Source organism: Thermobia domestica, chromosome 16, assembly GCF_964235325.1.
Source record: "Thermobia domestica chromosome 16, izTheDome1.hap1.1, whole genome shotgun sequence".
In the NCBI taxonomy this organism is placed as follows: Eukaryota; Metazoa; Arthropoda; class Insecta; order Zygentoma; family Lepismatidae; genus Thermobia; species Thermobia domestica.
In genome coordinates, this window is record NC_137469.1 from 42062820 (window position 1) to 42080128 (window position 17309).

At 35.2% G+C, this 17309-nt stretch overlaps 1 protein-coding gene across 1 annotated transcript in view; it reads left to right on the top strand.

Annotated features, from left to right (window-relative positions):
- LOC145673043 (uncharacterized) overlaps nt 1-17309 on the top strand; it is a 69746-nt gene that overhangs the window by 9533 nt on the left and 42904 nt on the right. Inside the window, exons 3-5 of the mRNA XM_081742380.1 lie at nt 2451-2629; nt 6922-6999; nt 8342-8496. Coding sequence (XP_081598506.1) covers nt 2451-2629; nt 6922-6999; nt 8342-8496 — 412 coding nt within the window. The remainder of the gene's footprint in view (nt 1-2450; nt 2630-6921; nt 7000-8341; nt 8497-17309) is intronic.

Genomic DNA, 17309 nt, shown 5'->3' on the forward strand with positions numbered 1-17309 from the left:
ATTCTCACTCTTGAGTAATGTAAACTAGAAAAAACTCTTAAAACCAGTTAATAAATGTGGTTATTCATAATTTTAGTGTACATGAACACTTCCAGCAAGTCGTCCAAATTCTCTGTTCTTAACAACAATCTTATACATGTTAACGTACTTAGAAATACCATATTAAAGAATACAGTTGTAGCGTTATCAGATATTCAAGGTAACCAAAAGAGCTCATACCGTTTTAGATGTCCCATTTTGATGAAGCGCACACAGACAGGAAATGAAGTGACTTAAGCGCCGAAAAAAATGTTAATTAATGTGACTACTATTGACCTGTGTAATAGAAGCACATTGCGCACACACAGAAAGCACAGCTAGTCCAGTATCGAAGAGAAATAGAAATACTGAGGCAGTTCGTTCGCGGTTGTTTCTTCTATGACTTTAAGGTGAGTCTGTTAGCAACCGCATCAAGCCGTCGAATATGTCAGATATTTGGGGAGAAAGCCATGAACAAATACGCTACCAGCAGCATTGATTTCCGAAGTTCAGGTCGGGAAGTTATTCTTTGTGTGAGATTACTACGCAATAGACGACCCATGGTGTTGGATTATGAGGTCCTAAAGGCACCCATAGAGTGGACAGCATTTAAACGATGTGATGAGCTTGTCGAATGCTTCCAGGTTTCCGAGGAAACAACCAAACTTCACCTGAACCACACAAAGAAGATTTAAAAGTTGAGCAAGTAGATACCCTACACATTGTTGGCAGCCAGCAAAGAATAAGTGACAGTTTGTTCGTCGTTGCTGTCGTGGCACTGCAACACATCCATATTTGTTCGAGTGCTCACGTGCAACGGAAAGTGGGTCAAGTATGACACTTCCAAGCGTACTAGACATTGGCTGTCATCACGTGATACTGTTCCTCACACCGCAAGAGTACCTCTTAACCCAGGCAAGATCATGGTGTGTGTCTAGTGAACTAGTCGCTGAGTGGTGCATTACGAGCTTCTACCACTAGATCACACTATCACTGTCACCCGCTACTCGCAGCATTTGTAATAGGTGCAGTACGCTTTGCAACAGAAGGAGCATACTTTTGCATTGGTTAATTGCAAGAGTATGCTATTGATAGTGCGAGATCACACTTTCTTCTTTCATTGAATTCACACCATTAGAATTATTGAGAAATAGGTATACCTTACAGTATTTCGTGATTACATTATTCTTTTTGCTAATGTCTTCCGTACACATTCACTGTCGTAAAGTAAATGTAAAGTAATATTTACTTAAAGACATAAATTTACGCATTTTAAATCAAGTTATTAGGAAGATAAGTGAAAACACTAATTCCGTTGATCGCGTCTGTAATACTTTCCTTAAATGTTTTCTGTCATTAACACTGTGGGCTTGTTGTCCAGGTTAACTCACTCACATGAAATTCGAAACATCTTCTTGGGCACATTGTGCACTTTTAGTACAAGGGTTCAAAATTGGAATGAAACCTCTTGTTAAACCTTTATAGAAAAAAAAATCACGGCGATTTCTTTATGAAATAAAATTAAGATTTAGCAATTCTTTTGAATACTAATAATATGAGAACAATGTGAATGAAATCTTTTAGGTTTTCTTTATGGTGAATAAGGCACTGTAGTCTAAAGGAAACGGTGATGATGATAATGAATACAGTGGTGGAATGAAGAAGGTTGGAGCAAACGGGAGAACCGCGAGAAAACCCATGCACGTAATGTTTGACACTACGAAACTTACTTGGCTTGACTTGGGACCAAATCAGGAACCCTACGCACCAGAGTTGAGGGCTCTACCACTGAGTCACTGAGGATCCTGAACAATGTGAGAGTCCTATAGACACTACAATATGAGTCTTTCAGAGGCTCTGCGTTTTCTTTTCTTCGTATAACCTATACTCTTTAATTTAAACTACCATGATAAAATAAATAAATGAGTAGTAAGTATAATAAATTATTGAGAATGTAACTATTAGTCCACTGAAACTCAGAGTCTTTCGCAGTTAACGTTAATACAGTCTGTGTGACCGCTGCGGTTTAAGGAAAAGTCTCATTCCAATTTTTTGAACTCCTGTACTGAAAGTGGAAAATGTATCAATAAAGGAATTCGATCTGCATGTAAGTGACTCAACCTTGTGAACAAGACCACAACATAATTGGCGAAAATCATTTAGGAAAACTTTTACAGATGCAGTCAACGGAGCTACTGTATTCACATAGTCTTTTCCCTTTAATTGTCTAATATAAAGTAAATACAACACTTTAATTTTTATACTGAAAGTCTACATAAGCCACCTAGTACAACCTATGTTATGAAATAAATTTTATAGCAAAAAAAAAAAAAAAAAAAAAACTTCATATAAATATATAATATATTACTTTTTTGTAGTTTAACAATTTTTTGTATATTTTTTTAAATTTTGAAATATCTTTTCTTTTTCAGTTGACCCAAAATATCATGTTCTAATATATGAGGGCGAAGAGAACTTTTCTTCCATTATGAAGACACGAAAACGGCCATCTTCAAACGCAAGCAAATCATCAGCGTCGCAGAATGGATCCAAAGAATTGAGAAGTAGTGGCGAAATTGAAAGTGAACAAAAATCCTCAGCGAATTCTCAGGTATGCTTTTTTTCTCAAATAAGAATGAAGTGAGTTTGACAATCAATATTTTGGGCTGGGTTTGGAGTCCAAATATAGAGTTACTCATGTACTTACCACTCTTTGTTTTTCACCTACGTTTCAGACCTGCACAGGATTTATTAGATTTCGGAGTAAATAAAAGAACTAAAATAAAGGTTAAAAAAGAAAGTCCCGCGTAGCGTAGTCGCTAACGCTCTTTCTCGCCTTTAGTGCGAGTGGTCCCGAGTTCGATTCCCGGGAGGACACGGTCGAAAAAGTGTAAAGGCTTTTCTCACGCTAGTCATCCTGATTGAGGTTTTCCTGGGTTTTCCTTTCACACCAGGCAAATGCCGGGATTGTACCTAACATACAAGTCCCAGGCCGCTTCCTTCCCTTTCCTCGGATGGTATGATGGCCGGGGGACGTCAACCCTCATACGTGACGGGCTAACATGACTATAGATGTCAAAAGCCCAGAAATCTAATTCCTAATCTTAAAAAAAAGAAAAAAAGACCTGCATTAATCGTCCCACATGTAGAAATTTCAAAGAAAATAAATTCAAACGGAATTTTCGTCTTCATAGATATGTTTTCGGAATCATAAAAAACATGTTTTCAACTTTTAAGGGCCGCAGTGGCTCAGTGGTAGAACGTTCATCTCTAGTGTATGGGGCTCCTTGGTTCGATCCTAGCTCGCGCCAAGTGAGCTTGGTGGTGGATAAACACCGTGTACGTGGGTTTTCTCGGCGTTCTCCCGTTTCCTCCCACTTTCTTCATTCCAAAGATTTCATTTCGAACGGATTAGTCAAGAACACGAAATGCTATATTTTGCAACACAACCCATTACCATATATAATTAGAACAACCAATGTAACTAATTAAAATTAATGGCTTGTGAACAATAGAACTAAAAAAGCGTTAAAAATGAATACACTCTTACTTCCGACAATGTATAGACTTCCTAAAGTGTATAAGAAGGATATTCCACTTAAACCAATCGTATCGGGAAGGAGTCATCTATCTCAGATATTTTCAAAATTAATATGTAGTTAAATATTTTTATACCATTCATGGAAACTTTCAAATATGTAGTTAATAACAGTGTATTAAGCAAACTGTAGTTACCTAAACAAAACATTCCCATAATTCAATTAGATGAATGCTTAACCTCTTGGAGTGCTGTTTCAAGAACAACGTTTTTAGTTTACGGTCAAAGTTTACAGTCGAACGGATTACAGTTTTGTGGACGATATTTTATTTGTATACTAGCCGAATATACCTATTCTTCGTATGGAGGCTGTATTTGGCAGTCAGTGCCTGTGGGAGTATCACCATTCATTTCAGCAACCGCGAAAACTATGGATTTGACACTAATATCGATCATTTTGGATTACTTTTACATGTCTCGGTATTTCCCCCCTTCCCCGGCTCGCATACAATGATAGCTGAATTTGCAAGTCATCGTTAATGGAAGTGTCACCATTGATCTCAGCGACCGCGAAAACTATGGATTTGACACTAATATCGGTCATTTTGGATTACTTTTACATGCCTTGGTATCCCCCCCTCCCGGTGACCCTAGGTCCGCAGCTGAATGGGGTTAATGCGATCGAAGTTTCACCATTGATCTCAGCGACCGCGAAAACTATGAATTCGACATTAATATCGGTCATTTTCTACTACTTTTACATGTCCCGGTAAATGATCCCCTGAGACCCCCTTGGTTCGAATTTTGAAAAAGCGCTTTGTCTTGGCCTGGGGCCTGGAATAAGGTACCCGTGACCAAAATTTGGTAACTCTAAGCCCAGACCCCAGGCCGGTCCCAGTAAACGCCCCCCTGAGACCACCCGGTTCGAAATTTGAAAAAAAAAAAAAAAACACTTCGTCTTGATCTGGGGCTTGGACAAAGGTACCCCTGAACAAAATTTGGTAACTCTCGGTCTACTCGTCTGGTCCCCAGGCCGCACACAAACAGACAGACAAACACACAAACTCTATTTTATTTTTATTAGATTAGAAGGAAGATTTTCAGTTACAATTCTAAACTTACACACATTCCAACAACAGAATAACGAAGAAAACTAAAATTAACAATAGTATAATTTTTTTTAGACTTTACTACTATACATACGGTGGTTTATTTTTAAAGTACATATCATGTTGAGAGTGACAACTTATTCATGCCTAATAAGTGGTATTTCTGCGCTACAAAATGAATCGATTTCTGCTTGAACAAAATTGGCAAATATTATCATTTCCAAATTAATTATTGTGTTGCCGAAACGGTGCGAAGTTTGGAAAGATGGCTCGGTCAAAATAATGCACCAACTGCACCTGCTCTACGCAAGTTTGCGCAAAACGTTTGTGAGATTTGCATGTTAAGTGATAACACAGTATCCTCGTGTGTGTCCGGTGCGTTCAGTCTAGAATATTGCTATTGTTGCCAAAACTGTGTGCCTCAACTCGCCATACAAAACAGCAAACAAACATTAGCCGCACTAGCCTGGGCCGAATTCTGCATAAAGACCTCGGATTGTTCGCTTACAAGGTCCAGCTTACTCAGGCGTCGAAGCAAAATTATTATGGATTCTTCCTTTTCATTATGGATTCTTGTTTGGGCTTTAGAGCAGCTCGAAATTGACGTCGATTTTTCTCGCAAAATCAATTTTGCGGTTGAGGTACATTTTCATTTCGGCGGTTATGTCAACAAGCAAAACTGCCGCATTTGAAGCACAGAAAACCCACACTTCGTCGTTGAGAAGACAATGCATTCTCAGCGTGTGATGTTCGGTGTGGTTTGTAGAGTGGTGACATTATTGGTTCCTTTATTTTCGATGATGAAGATGGAAGCAATGTTACAATCAATGAAGATCGCTATAGAGGCATGGTCACCGATTTTTTTCTTATTTTTTTTTCTTTTTCAGTAATTGCTTTACGTGTGGGCGAGCTTTGGGTCCAGCAAATTGTACTATGTGCCACAGCACAAGGCCTCTCTTAATCACCCTTTGCACCTTAAGTTCAATAATCGTGTGATCATCCATTTTGGTGATGTTGCTTGGTTTCTGCTAAGTTGCGATTGGACGCTATAAGACTTTTTTTTTTGGGGGGGGGGGGCATTAAATGTCAATGTTACGTTTACAATCCAGAAACGATTTAGCCACTTAAGCGCAATAGTGATCGAACTACTCATGAGATAGCGCCACATACCTTTGAACAAATACGCAAAATTTAGTTGAATTGATGGGACTAATGCCAAGGGAGGAGAGGCAATCATGTAGATGAAATTATCTTTCCATATCTAATCGGAAGTAGTACTCTTTTCAGTAAAGCAACAAATGTTGAACCACATTGAACAGTGTTCCTTTGCTACTGCCTTTAAAATAAAAACAGCCGATTGATTGCCATATAGAAAAGGAAACTAATTCCACTCTGAGGTTTGCCGAAAAGATACAGCTGGCACCGAATGCATACATTCAAATTTGGTATATATATCGTAGAGTCTTAATTCTTTGCTAGTGCTAACGATAAAACAACTGAAATCAACTATTTATTAAACATTTGGGAGAAGAATAGTATCAGGATTGACGGTTTGCAAACAGGACTACTTCAAGTTGAAGCATGATTTTAATATAGCATTAATGCCCTCAAATAACTTCGATAAAACGTAAAAGAATATAAAAGTTTCTCCACTAATTCACTTAACCGTATTCATTAGTCTACTGGCTAGCGTGTGTGCCGGTGATGCACGTCGTTCCCAGGTTCCTTCGTCTTCATCAACTACTAAAGAAGAAGAAAAAGAATTTAAGGTGTGTATTTTGTGAAGTAGCAAGATGTTTTTATTTATCAGTGTAGATATTTAATTCCCATTTATCATATGCCCACTAAATACTTTTCCGTACCTAATTCTTGACAATGCTGAAATCTGTTCAGCAAAAATTCAACGTTTAATATGGATCTTTAAACTATTTATAATAATTTGGAGGAACAAAATGAGTATGGCTTGTGTTTATTGAGAATAAAAGTAATTTTGAAGGTGTTTCAAATATGATATTAACTTTTTCTTTCCATTTTATGAATACCGGACGTACATACTGTAAATGTACTGTATAATTCTTGTACATATATATAATTTCATTTCATATACTGCGTCATGCGAAAGATGTTATTGTAGATGTGTTTGTTCGAAGCATTTTTGTATCACAATGTAATTTCGTGTCATCTTAATTTTATATATATAAATATATATATATATATATATTAATTATTATTATTATTATTATTATTATTTTTAAGGAACGTTATACGTCAAGTAGCTCAATAGAAGGAGCTGCAGCCGTGGCTGGTCCGAGTAGAAGGCAAACAACACCCTTGGTGAGTAAGATAATACAGTATTGTAATCAAATTTTCTAACGTTATACATATTTCAGTGGTGACCAAAAGTCACTTAATTTTTCATTTTCTTAATCCTTCCTGTGAGTAAAATTGTAACAAAATTCCGGAAAACAGTTGATCACTTTCTGCTCTTTAAACAAAATAAACTTTTTAGAAAAAGTATGTTGCACTAAGTTTGAAAAATTTATCCATCTTGTGCGTATCTATCTTGCGTAGGATCTATTAGCAAATAGCGGTTAAATAAATTTACTAAGTGAAACATTTGAAAATAAGTGAACGCTTATCAGCTCATCATCCCTGTCACCTTTCCTTTGATTTCGATTCATAGACTGCATTTCTTAATTATATTAGCCGGCAACCAACCAATGTATTATTTCCCAAGTGTCTAAATGGCAATTATCCAGTTAAACTCATTATAACCTTTTCCAAACATACCATGATCTTCCTTGATGTAAACGTTAGACTTGAACCCCCACTTCAAGATTTCCCATAATCACCACAGGAAACATTCTCTTTCCATTACCCTCAACACTTAGGGAATCGTCAACATTTTGAGAGTAAAAATTTCCGTCCTGATACCTTTTGCGAAATTCCAAGATTTGTCCGCATATTCTCTAAGTTCAAGTGTATTGTCTGTCTATTGTAGTCTATCGTATGGATTGAGAAATGGAGAGGTTGGTTATATTGGGATGACAGTTGTTGTTGCAACATGTCGCGTTGCCTCTTTTTTTGTTCCTTTCGTATCTATGTTTCCGGTTCTTTTTGCCGAGCTTGACTATACTAATGTTTTTTTTTTGTGAATATATTTAAATATTAAATGATTAAAATGTAGACACACATTGATTCTGTTTCTTATTATTGTTCGTTGATTGAGTTGAGTTGATTCTGAGTTTAGCGCCTCTTTCAGCAGCGAGGCTATATGAGACGGGACCTACTGATTAACGTGAAATCCGTATCACATGAGTTCCCGCCGGGAATCGAACCCGGGTCTCTATTATTTTCCGTATTTTATGCTTTCAGCATATCGGTAAGTTAATGTCTATGTAACGAGTGTGTCCGCATTTTGGCTTTCAGAATACGGTATTCCTACCTAACTAGTATAATAAAATTGTTCATATCTCTACCAATAAAGGATCTGCTTGCAACTACAAAATCACAGATCTATTAATTTTGGAACTCTGAAACCTATCACTATGTATTTGCACTATGTCACTACACTTATCCGTTTCCCATACACGTTTCCTTTCTTCTTTAATTTTGACTGTGTTTTAATAACATGTATTATAGAAACTATTTACCAATATATGATCCTTTCCAATAGGAAATCAACGGGAAGAATATTGAAGTTTGTCAACACAACTTCGCAAATATGACTGAACGGAAAGAAAGTTTACCTGAAAAAGTAACTTTTCCACTGAATGCTCGTCAACAACCAAATGGTGAGATTGAAGAGAAAATTCTAAATACTCCTGCAAGGTAAGTTTTTGTATTTAATTTCATAGTCAGAAATCAGTATTATCTATGCATTATTCTATATACAGCATGGGGGGCGCCGTGGCTCAGTGGTAGAGCTATCACCTCCGGTGCTTGGGGTCCCTGGTTCGATCCCAGCTCGCGCCGTGTGGACTTTATGGTGGACAAACACCGTGCTCGTGGGTTTTCTCGGGGTTCTCCCGTTTCCTCCCACTTTCTTAATTCCACTATTTCACTCATTTCTCATTATCACCGTCTCCTTTAGCCTAACCGGCATAAGTGTGGGACGTTAAAGATTTCATTTCATTTCTATATACAGCATTGTTTATATAAAGACTTTCATGAAGAGTTCCATGATTATTTGGTCGATTCACTTAGGTGATTTTTGGAAATGTGATCTAGGACCTGCTCAGTTCAGAATTTTATTATTATTATTATTATTATTATTATTATTATTATTATTATTATTATTATTATTATTATTATTATTATTAATAATAATAATAATAATAATAATAATAATAATAATAATAATATTTATTGGTATCAGCAATTATAGACTAATTGCCCATTTACAGTTCTCAAGAATAGTACTTAATTAACAAAAAATCATGCATACCATAGTTAAAATAAAAAAAACATACAAAAGTAGGATAATAATACATATTAAGTAAAACATAACTAAAATTACAATCAGGTTATAAAGGAAAAAACCCATGCAGCCAATGATGAGATAAATAATAACAGGGTAATTAAAACATGCCAAAAAAAAAAGATAAGTGGTAAGTTATAAACTTCCTTTAAATAGAAGGAAAATCAGGAGTAAAGACATCAATGATAGGTAAATAGTTTTTCACATTTGACAGACATTTATATATCTGTGTATCACCGAAACTACGATTATATTTTAAAATTGTAAAATTTCTTCTTGCCATGTTAGGGACACGAAGACCAACAGCCTCAATTAATTATAATTTATCATTCAAAATATTATGAAGTAGTTTGATATCGAATAAACTTCTTCATTCAGATCTTCTTCTTCTTCTTCTACTACTACTACTACTACTACTACTACTACTACTACTACTACTACTACTACTACTACTACTACTACTACTACTACTACTACTACTACTACTACTACTACTACTACTACTACTACTACTACTACTACTACTACTACTACTACTACTACTACTACTACTACTACTACTACTACTACTACTACTACTACTACTACTACTACTACTACTACTACTACTACTACTACTACTACTACTACTACTACTACTACTACTACTACTACTACTACTACTACTACTACTACTACTACTACTACTACTACTACTACTACTACTACTACTACTACTACTACTACTACTACTAATAATAATAATAATAATAATAATAATAATAATAATAAACTTTATTAAAGTGCTGAGAACAACTAAAAGCAAAAACACAGCACGTGATCTTATAATTCAATGATACAATTATAAAGTTACACTGTAAAATAAAGTCAGAAAACTATAGAAAATAATGTCAGTTATTAATAAATAGGAAATAAATGAATTGAAAAATATATAAACGGAATTAGCGTCTAATTTTAAAATTCATTGCTAAGTCATGACAAATAAAATATAGTTTTAATATTGACAACCCGCTCAATTCGTGCCTGAATTTGGGGATGTAAAATTGAATTGAGCAGATCACCTTCCACTCACCATCTAGAATGAGTGGGTAAATTATCTGGTTCATATGCGAGAGGTTTAAAGTTTAGCACATAACAATTGGGGATTGATTCTGAATGATAACGCATTAATTTCAATGATTAAATAACAAACTGTATTTCTTATTAAATGTGAAAAGTAACGTGTGTGAATGTTGTGAATTAGGACGGATATTTGGAAACTTTGCCAGTCGAGTAGCACGTATCGAGCATTGAGCAATTGAGTCCTGAATTGGAGTAACACATACCTTTTAGTTTTCTTCGAACGACGTTCTCTGATGAACTCCGGTGTTGGTGTGTAGATTTCAGTATCGCCAGGTTGATACTCCTATGGACAGGTGGTGCTGGTCAATTGATGCTTAGCATTGAGTATGGCATCACCATCAATGCTCCGGTCGAACTAACGTTGGCTGTTAGTCTTTCCTCAATCAGATCACCGATATTGTGATTAATTCTTATGGTGAATCACATTCGAACTTTTATAATGATAAACTCAAACTACTTTGATGAAATCGCAGAACTTCTCTTCCATCTAAAAGAACAGTAACTTCTCCATCCCAAGACCTCCTGCCTCTCGGTTTTGTTCGAATCTTGAGTTTCGGAATTCTGTGGCGTCGTCTGCTGTCAGGCACGTGTGACCTCCTTTCATTCGGAAAACAAATTCTTTCCTCGTGTCAAGACTCAAAAACTGCAACACTCGACACGCTCTGATTTCCCGATTCTAGGCAATTTCCTCATATCCGTGAATGTGTGAAATGTTCACGAACATGTTACAATTACGATTCATGATTTTTACAGAATGTCATTAATGTTGTGGTTAACGCATTTCATAAATTTTCTTCCTGCATTCGCAGACTATCCATTGTACATTTTGTTTACTTTATTTGCTGACAATAAAATGATACAATTCTACCAGCTTGCGTTAACTTAGATTTTAACAATTGTTTTCCTTCACCACATCATTTCTAATATTTCATAAAACCCAATATCCTTAAAATAAATGAAATTGATCATTAAAATAAAATTCTGATACATAAAATTCGGGCTCTGCCACAATATGTATACACATTTATTATAACTTTTTACAAGTCTTGAGGTAAAACATGTTTTCTGTTACTTCATTAAAACAGTATTTTACCCTTTGTACCATATTTTGGAATTTTTAATTCGAATTTTTTAAAAATAAACTTGCATAAAATTGTTGTCAAATATCTTTACCACAAAATTCGCATCAAACTTTTTTTGTGTGTGTATGTGTGTCAGGTGGCTCGAGTTTAAAATACGTTATCCAGAAGTCTGATGTCTTGCAATAGTAATATGAACCTGACTTTAAACAAAGGATAATAATACTAATACTACTACTACTACTAATAATAATAATAATAATGAATAAATTCAAATACTAATAGAAAAGTGGAGACAAGTATAATTTAAATGAATAACTAAGCCCAAAAATTTAGTTTGTTTTATAGACACAAAAGTTCCATCAAGCTGGTCATCATTGCTGAGAAATGCAGCAGTTATTTAATTCGAGGAAACGAAATTCTCAATGTAGTATATTGTATGTTGGTACTCTGATGTAAACAACAAAATCACTCTTGATGTGGTCGTAATAAAAAATGGTAAATCGTGTACATTTTTTCAAATAATTTGTAAAAACATTATACTGTACTAGAAATATTCTATACACGTTTTGTGTGTTTTCCAGTATAAGTGCCCTTGCTACATTGTTTACTCTATATTTGTTTACAGCAAGGATTTTGAAAAAAAGATCTACTTTAAGACTGAGTTTTATTACGGAATTTGAGTATCGTATTATAAATGGCGATATATATGTGTTTTTTATTGTATTACACCGGTAAAAACACTAAAGTATTGGGTTAGCACGATTGAAAGGTCTACTTGTACAGCCACTTACAAAAGTACCTGGACCCCTGACTGTTATAACTCCATTACTTGGGGTCCAGATCATTTGTAGTTGTGAGAACGCCTAGACAGATGCAACCCAACTTGCACGTAACTTTTCTCGGCACTGACAGCAGTTGGTAGACCTGATCCAGGTGTTTGTCCAGGTAAAATTGTAAAGTAGGGAACTAACGAAACAGTTCTCCATTCTAAGATGAATCTCTATGGTTCGGATCATGTTTTCCAAAGAACACCATATATTTATCTTAATATTGCTGTGTATGTAATGTATTATTTCTTTATATACTGTAGAGAAAAAAAATACTGACCATGCGTGAATCAGAAATGCTTGAAGAGCTGAAAATATCAAATCTAAAACAACTGCTGGAAATAAGTTAGTAAATGATTGCCTTCATTGAGAGACCTTCTCCAATTCTCCTCATTCCAACATCTTTTTCTTTCTGGAGGAGAGAAGATCTTGCTTGTCACACTGAGAGAGTATTAAAATTGAAACATTTGAAAAAGTTTCAAGCTGGCCGGAAGTTGAACCCGGGTCTGCCGAATAGAAGTTCAATACGCCGAATGTAGACCTAAGAAACATCTGACATACTGTATATCTTTTCTATTCCTATGAATACCTTCGACTATGTTACTTTTTCTTTCCTTCTGTGGTAATAATAATAATAATAATGGAGTAACATAATTACAATACCAAATACATAAACATTATCTTCCCATTCAAAATAATAATAATAATAATAATAATAATAATAATAATAATTCCACAATGGGATTTGAACCCAGGTAGCTGCAATGGGAGTTTCCTGCTTTCATATATATATTTTTTAAAACAAATCGTCCCGACCGGAGTATTGTTCGCCACTGGCACCTCATGTCCTTTCGACGTATTCCAAACACTACATGGACACGAACACAGAAATACTAAGGACAGTTAAAATTCCGACCTTGCTCTTCAGAGGAATTCGAACCCCTAGTGCAGTAGCTCTGAAAGTGGGGACCGTGGGAACTAGCCAGGGGGTCCGTGAAGCTTAGAAATTGAAATGTGTTGTAATAAAATGGAACTCACAGTTGTTATTCAAGAAGTATTTTTTTCAGTTGCTAAAGAGAAAGCAATTAGAAATTATACATACGTTTATTAATTTACATGTTTTCCTACTTTACTAAACTTCTGCCCTGAAGCTGGTCAACCGTTATATATGACTACTTCAAGTGAAAGAAATTCCTTCTTTGTCAGGGCACTTTTTCAAAAGCAGTTGTACATTAACTGTACGACGCCTCGGAATTTAATGGATTTCATCTTCAAGTGGCGTTAAGCTCTCACCACTACCACCAATTCCAGATTTTTGTTTTAAAAAAAGAAGTAAATGTTAGTCATTCCTATTCTTATAAACATCAAGTCTGCCCCCCAATTCTGGGATTTCTAAAAAAAAGACGAGAAATCCCTCCCAAAATATGTTCCTAGATCCGCCACTGCGAGTAACTCTTGTGGTTTACTTTAATATTGGTGTGTAATATTAAAATTCTGATAGCCATAATGCCGTTAGCAAATGTAAACAAATTAGTTTGGAAAGAGTTTTGGTTTTCCAAAATGCCTGTCACTACTAAATAAGATACACCTTTAGATTAATTATGGAAACGTGAATATTTAAATGATGTAAGAACGGTTGCTTGTATATTTACAATGATTTAATATAATATAATATGATTTAATATATTAATTAAATGAATTTACAAAAGTAAGAACTAATTAATTGAGATTACAAAAGTAAAAGCTAATTAATACAAATTACAAAAGTGTGATTTAGATGGAAGACATTTCCTATTACACGGTAAGAATCCTGAACATTTTCTATTGAAAAATTACAATTCAACTTTTATCCATATTTTAGGATAAAGAGAAGGATTGTCACTTACATTAATATTCGGCAGAAAAGACCAGAAGATCCAATCCTTAATGGGCAGGAGAGATCCATCTCTATGCTTCAAACGATGGAAACTACTTAAAAACAGCTACCTTGCCTCTCCACTGTACTGACTGCCCCCGAAGCAAATTTACGGCAGTCTTTTATATCAATCGTGTAACTGTGGTTAAATCCTCTTAATCTATTTCTGTTATGACCCACTCACCTACAAAAGTCACGTAATATTTAGAATTTTACTATGAAGTGGAAACTTCTGATCTCTTCTAACTCAATGAACATAGAGAAATAAATAAATCTCTAGATTTTCAACCTGTATGAAAAAATATTTTTTTAAAAAATTCGACTCTTTTCGACTGTGATTTACGCCACACTCTTGACTCAAATTGGTTTGCGTGTGCGCTGTGAGTATAAAGAGCTTTCTAAAAAGGTAGTCAACTTTTGATGCCTTTCCCTACCACTTACTTATGTGAGTAGACCTTTTCTTTTCTTTGCACTATTAAAACTTTACATCGAAATCGTCTTAATTGCATTTAAGATTGATGGTGAAAGCGTTATTCAAGATTTCAATAAAATTATGGAAAAACAGAGAATTTTATTCCTCACATTAGTGAACCCACACTTGAATGTTGTTTACCAAGTGGATTTTCTTATGATGATGATAATAGTAATAATAATAATAATAATAATAATAATAATAATAATAATAATAATAATAATAATAATAATAATAATAATAATAATAATAATAATAGTAAAAGACTTTCAGTATTGAAAGTTACTGAAATTTCAGTTGAAATTTCGTTCATTAGGAAACAATCATGCATGATTAGAATAGATTACTTTTTGCATTATTTTTCTTGATCTTTTTCTTGTCAGTGGTAATTCTAATTAGCAACATTTTTAAATACCATGTGAAATTTCAGATAGCGTTTCAAGGGGGGTTCGCAGATCACTTCCCGAATGAACAGGGGTTCCGCGTTATCGGAAAGTTTGAGAACCACTGCCCTAGTGGATTGCGTCTCATGATCAGAAGCCGAATGCCCGAGATCACTCGGCTAGTGCCACCGGCTCAATTTACCACAAATTTCTCATATGAATATAAGAAAATAAACTAGTAGTTATGGAACATAAACATAGAACTGTCTATTTCTACACGTGTTGATACAATTCAAAGAATGTAAAATAATTTCTGTCGTCTTTTCTTCTTTGAAAATTAGAAGTTATGGTGAAGACGAAATGTAATGTAAATCGGGACCATCCCTGCGACCGATGATGTAGCCTCAACTTGAAGAACGTTTCGTGATATTTTCCTCATTGATGGACGTATATATAACTTGTCTTGGGGTTAAACAAGGAAATCTCGAGTAAGTCATTAAGAGACTCACACAAGCATTAGTATCTCGTTTATATTTTTCCATGAAACGATTTTAACTAGGTATTAGTTTGGGTGAAAGGTTAAGTAACGCGGTAGGTGAGTGGTTCGCGCATTGAACTTCTTTTCGGTAGACCCGGGTTCAAATCCCTGCTAGGCTGAAACTTTTTCAAATGTTTCTGTTTCAGTTTGAATTTCAATGCATACTCAGTGTGACTAGCAAGATGTCTTCCCTAGAAAGAAAAAGATGTTGGAATAAGAATTGGAGAAGGTCTGTCAATGGAGACAGTGATTTACAAACTTATTTCCAGCAGTTGTTCTAGATTTGATATTTTCGTCTACTTTCAAGCATTTTCTGATTCATGTGTGATCAGTGTTTTTATTTCTTTGAATATACAGTATATAATGAAATAATACATTACATACACAGCAATATTGAGATTAACACATGATGTTCATTGGACAACACGCTCTGAACCAGAGAGATTCATCTTATAATGGAGAAATGTTTCGTGCGTCATCTACTCACAATTTTACTTGCATAAAGACTTGACTCAGTGCTACCAACTGCTGTCAGTGCCGAGAAAAGTTACGTGTAAGTTGGGTTGCATCTGTCTAGGCGTTCTCACAACTGCAAAAGACATCGATCCCAAGTCATGGAATTATAATAGTCAGGGGTCCAGGTACTCATGTAAGTGGCTGTACGTATTGTGGAAAACAGTCCTTTGTAACGCAACCAATGAATAGATCAATTCCACGCATACGACGTGACAGGTTTTGTACATGTTCAGAAAACAAGCCGGGGTGCCTAGGCAGCCCGGATACAGTGTGTTATTGAAGAGGGTCTTATAAAAGTTCCCCCTAAAAATATACATTTAATAGTGATTTTCCTTTACGAGTTCAAACTGTGATATTCTTCAAATGTAGCTGAGAACAAGATAACAGTGCATTATTGTTAAATATTGTGCCTTTTGGCAGGTCCTGGAACAAATGAGTTCTTCCACGTTTCTTGGTCCACGTTTCCTCTTGTAACTCCCAATATTTTCTTCTGTTTTTCAAATCATCGATTAGTTGTGTTCTTCCTATTCCTCGCTTTTCTTCTATCCTTCCTTCTATGGCGGTATGAAGAAGGCAATTTCTTCGGAAGATGTGTCCAATCCAATTGGCCTTCCTACGAAGAATGGTGGCTAGAAGCGGTCTCTTATTTCGTATCCGTTTCAAAACATCTTCATTTCGTACTCTCTCTATGCATTTTATCTTCTTCATCTTCCTTCAACACCACATTTCGAAGCTCTCTAAATATTTCTTCTCTAACTTCCTTAACGTCCAAGTCTCTGAACCCTACAGTCCAATGCTCCATATATAGCACTTGACCAACTTCTTCCTTAGTCCAGTACTAAGCCTGCTAGTTAAGGGTCTTCACTACAGCGAAATTTAACTACCACTAATTTTAGAGTTTTTCTCTAATATCTTCAAAACAACTAAAAATATTCGAAAAACAGAAACGTAGTGAACTAGACAACACGATTTTGCATGTGGTACCTTTACCACAATTTACCTATCTGCTGTTGGTATGCCGCTATTTACAGAACCCGCAAAAAATGCTAAATCTATCTACAGTTGCAAATCGAAAGCAGATAGATGAGTTGTGATAACGATATCACATGCAAAATCATATTGTCTAGTTCACTACGTTTCTGTTTTTCGAATATTTTTATTTGTTTTGAAGATATTACAAAGAAAAAACTCTAAAATTAGTGGTAGTTTAATTTCGCTGTAGTGAAAACCCTTAAGAGTGATCTTTTATTGTTGAATGCTTAAGAGTCAAACAATACTTAAAAATGAGCCGGTTGGCTACTGTCCTATA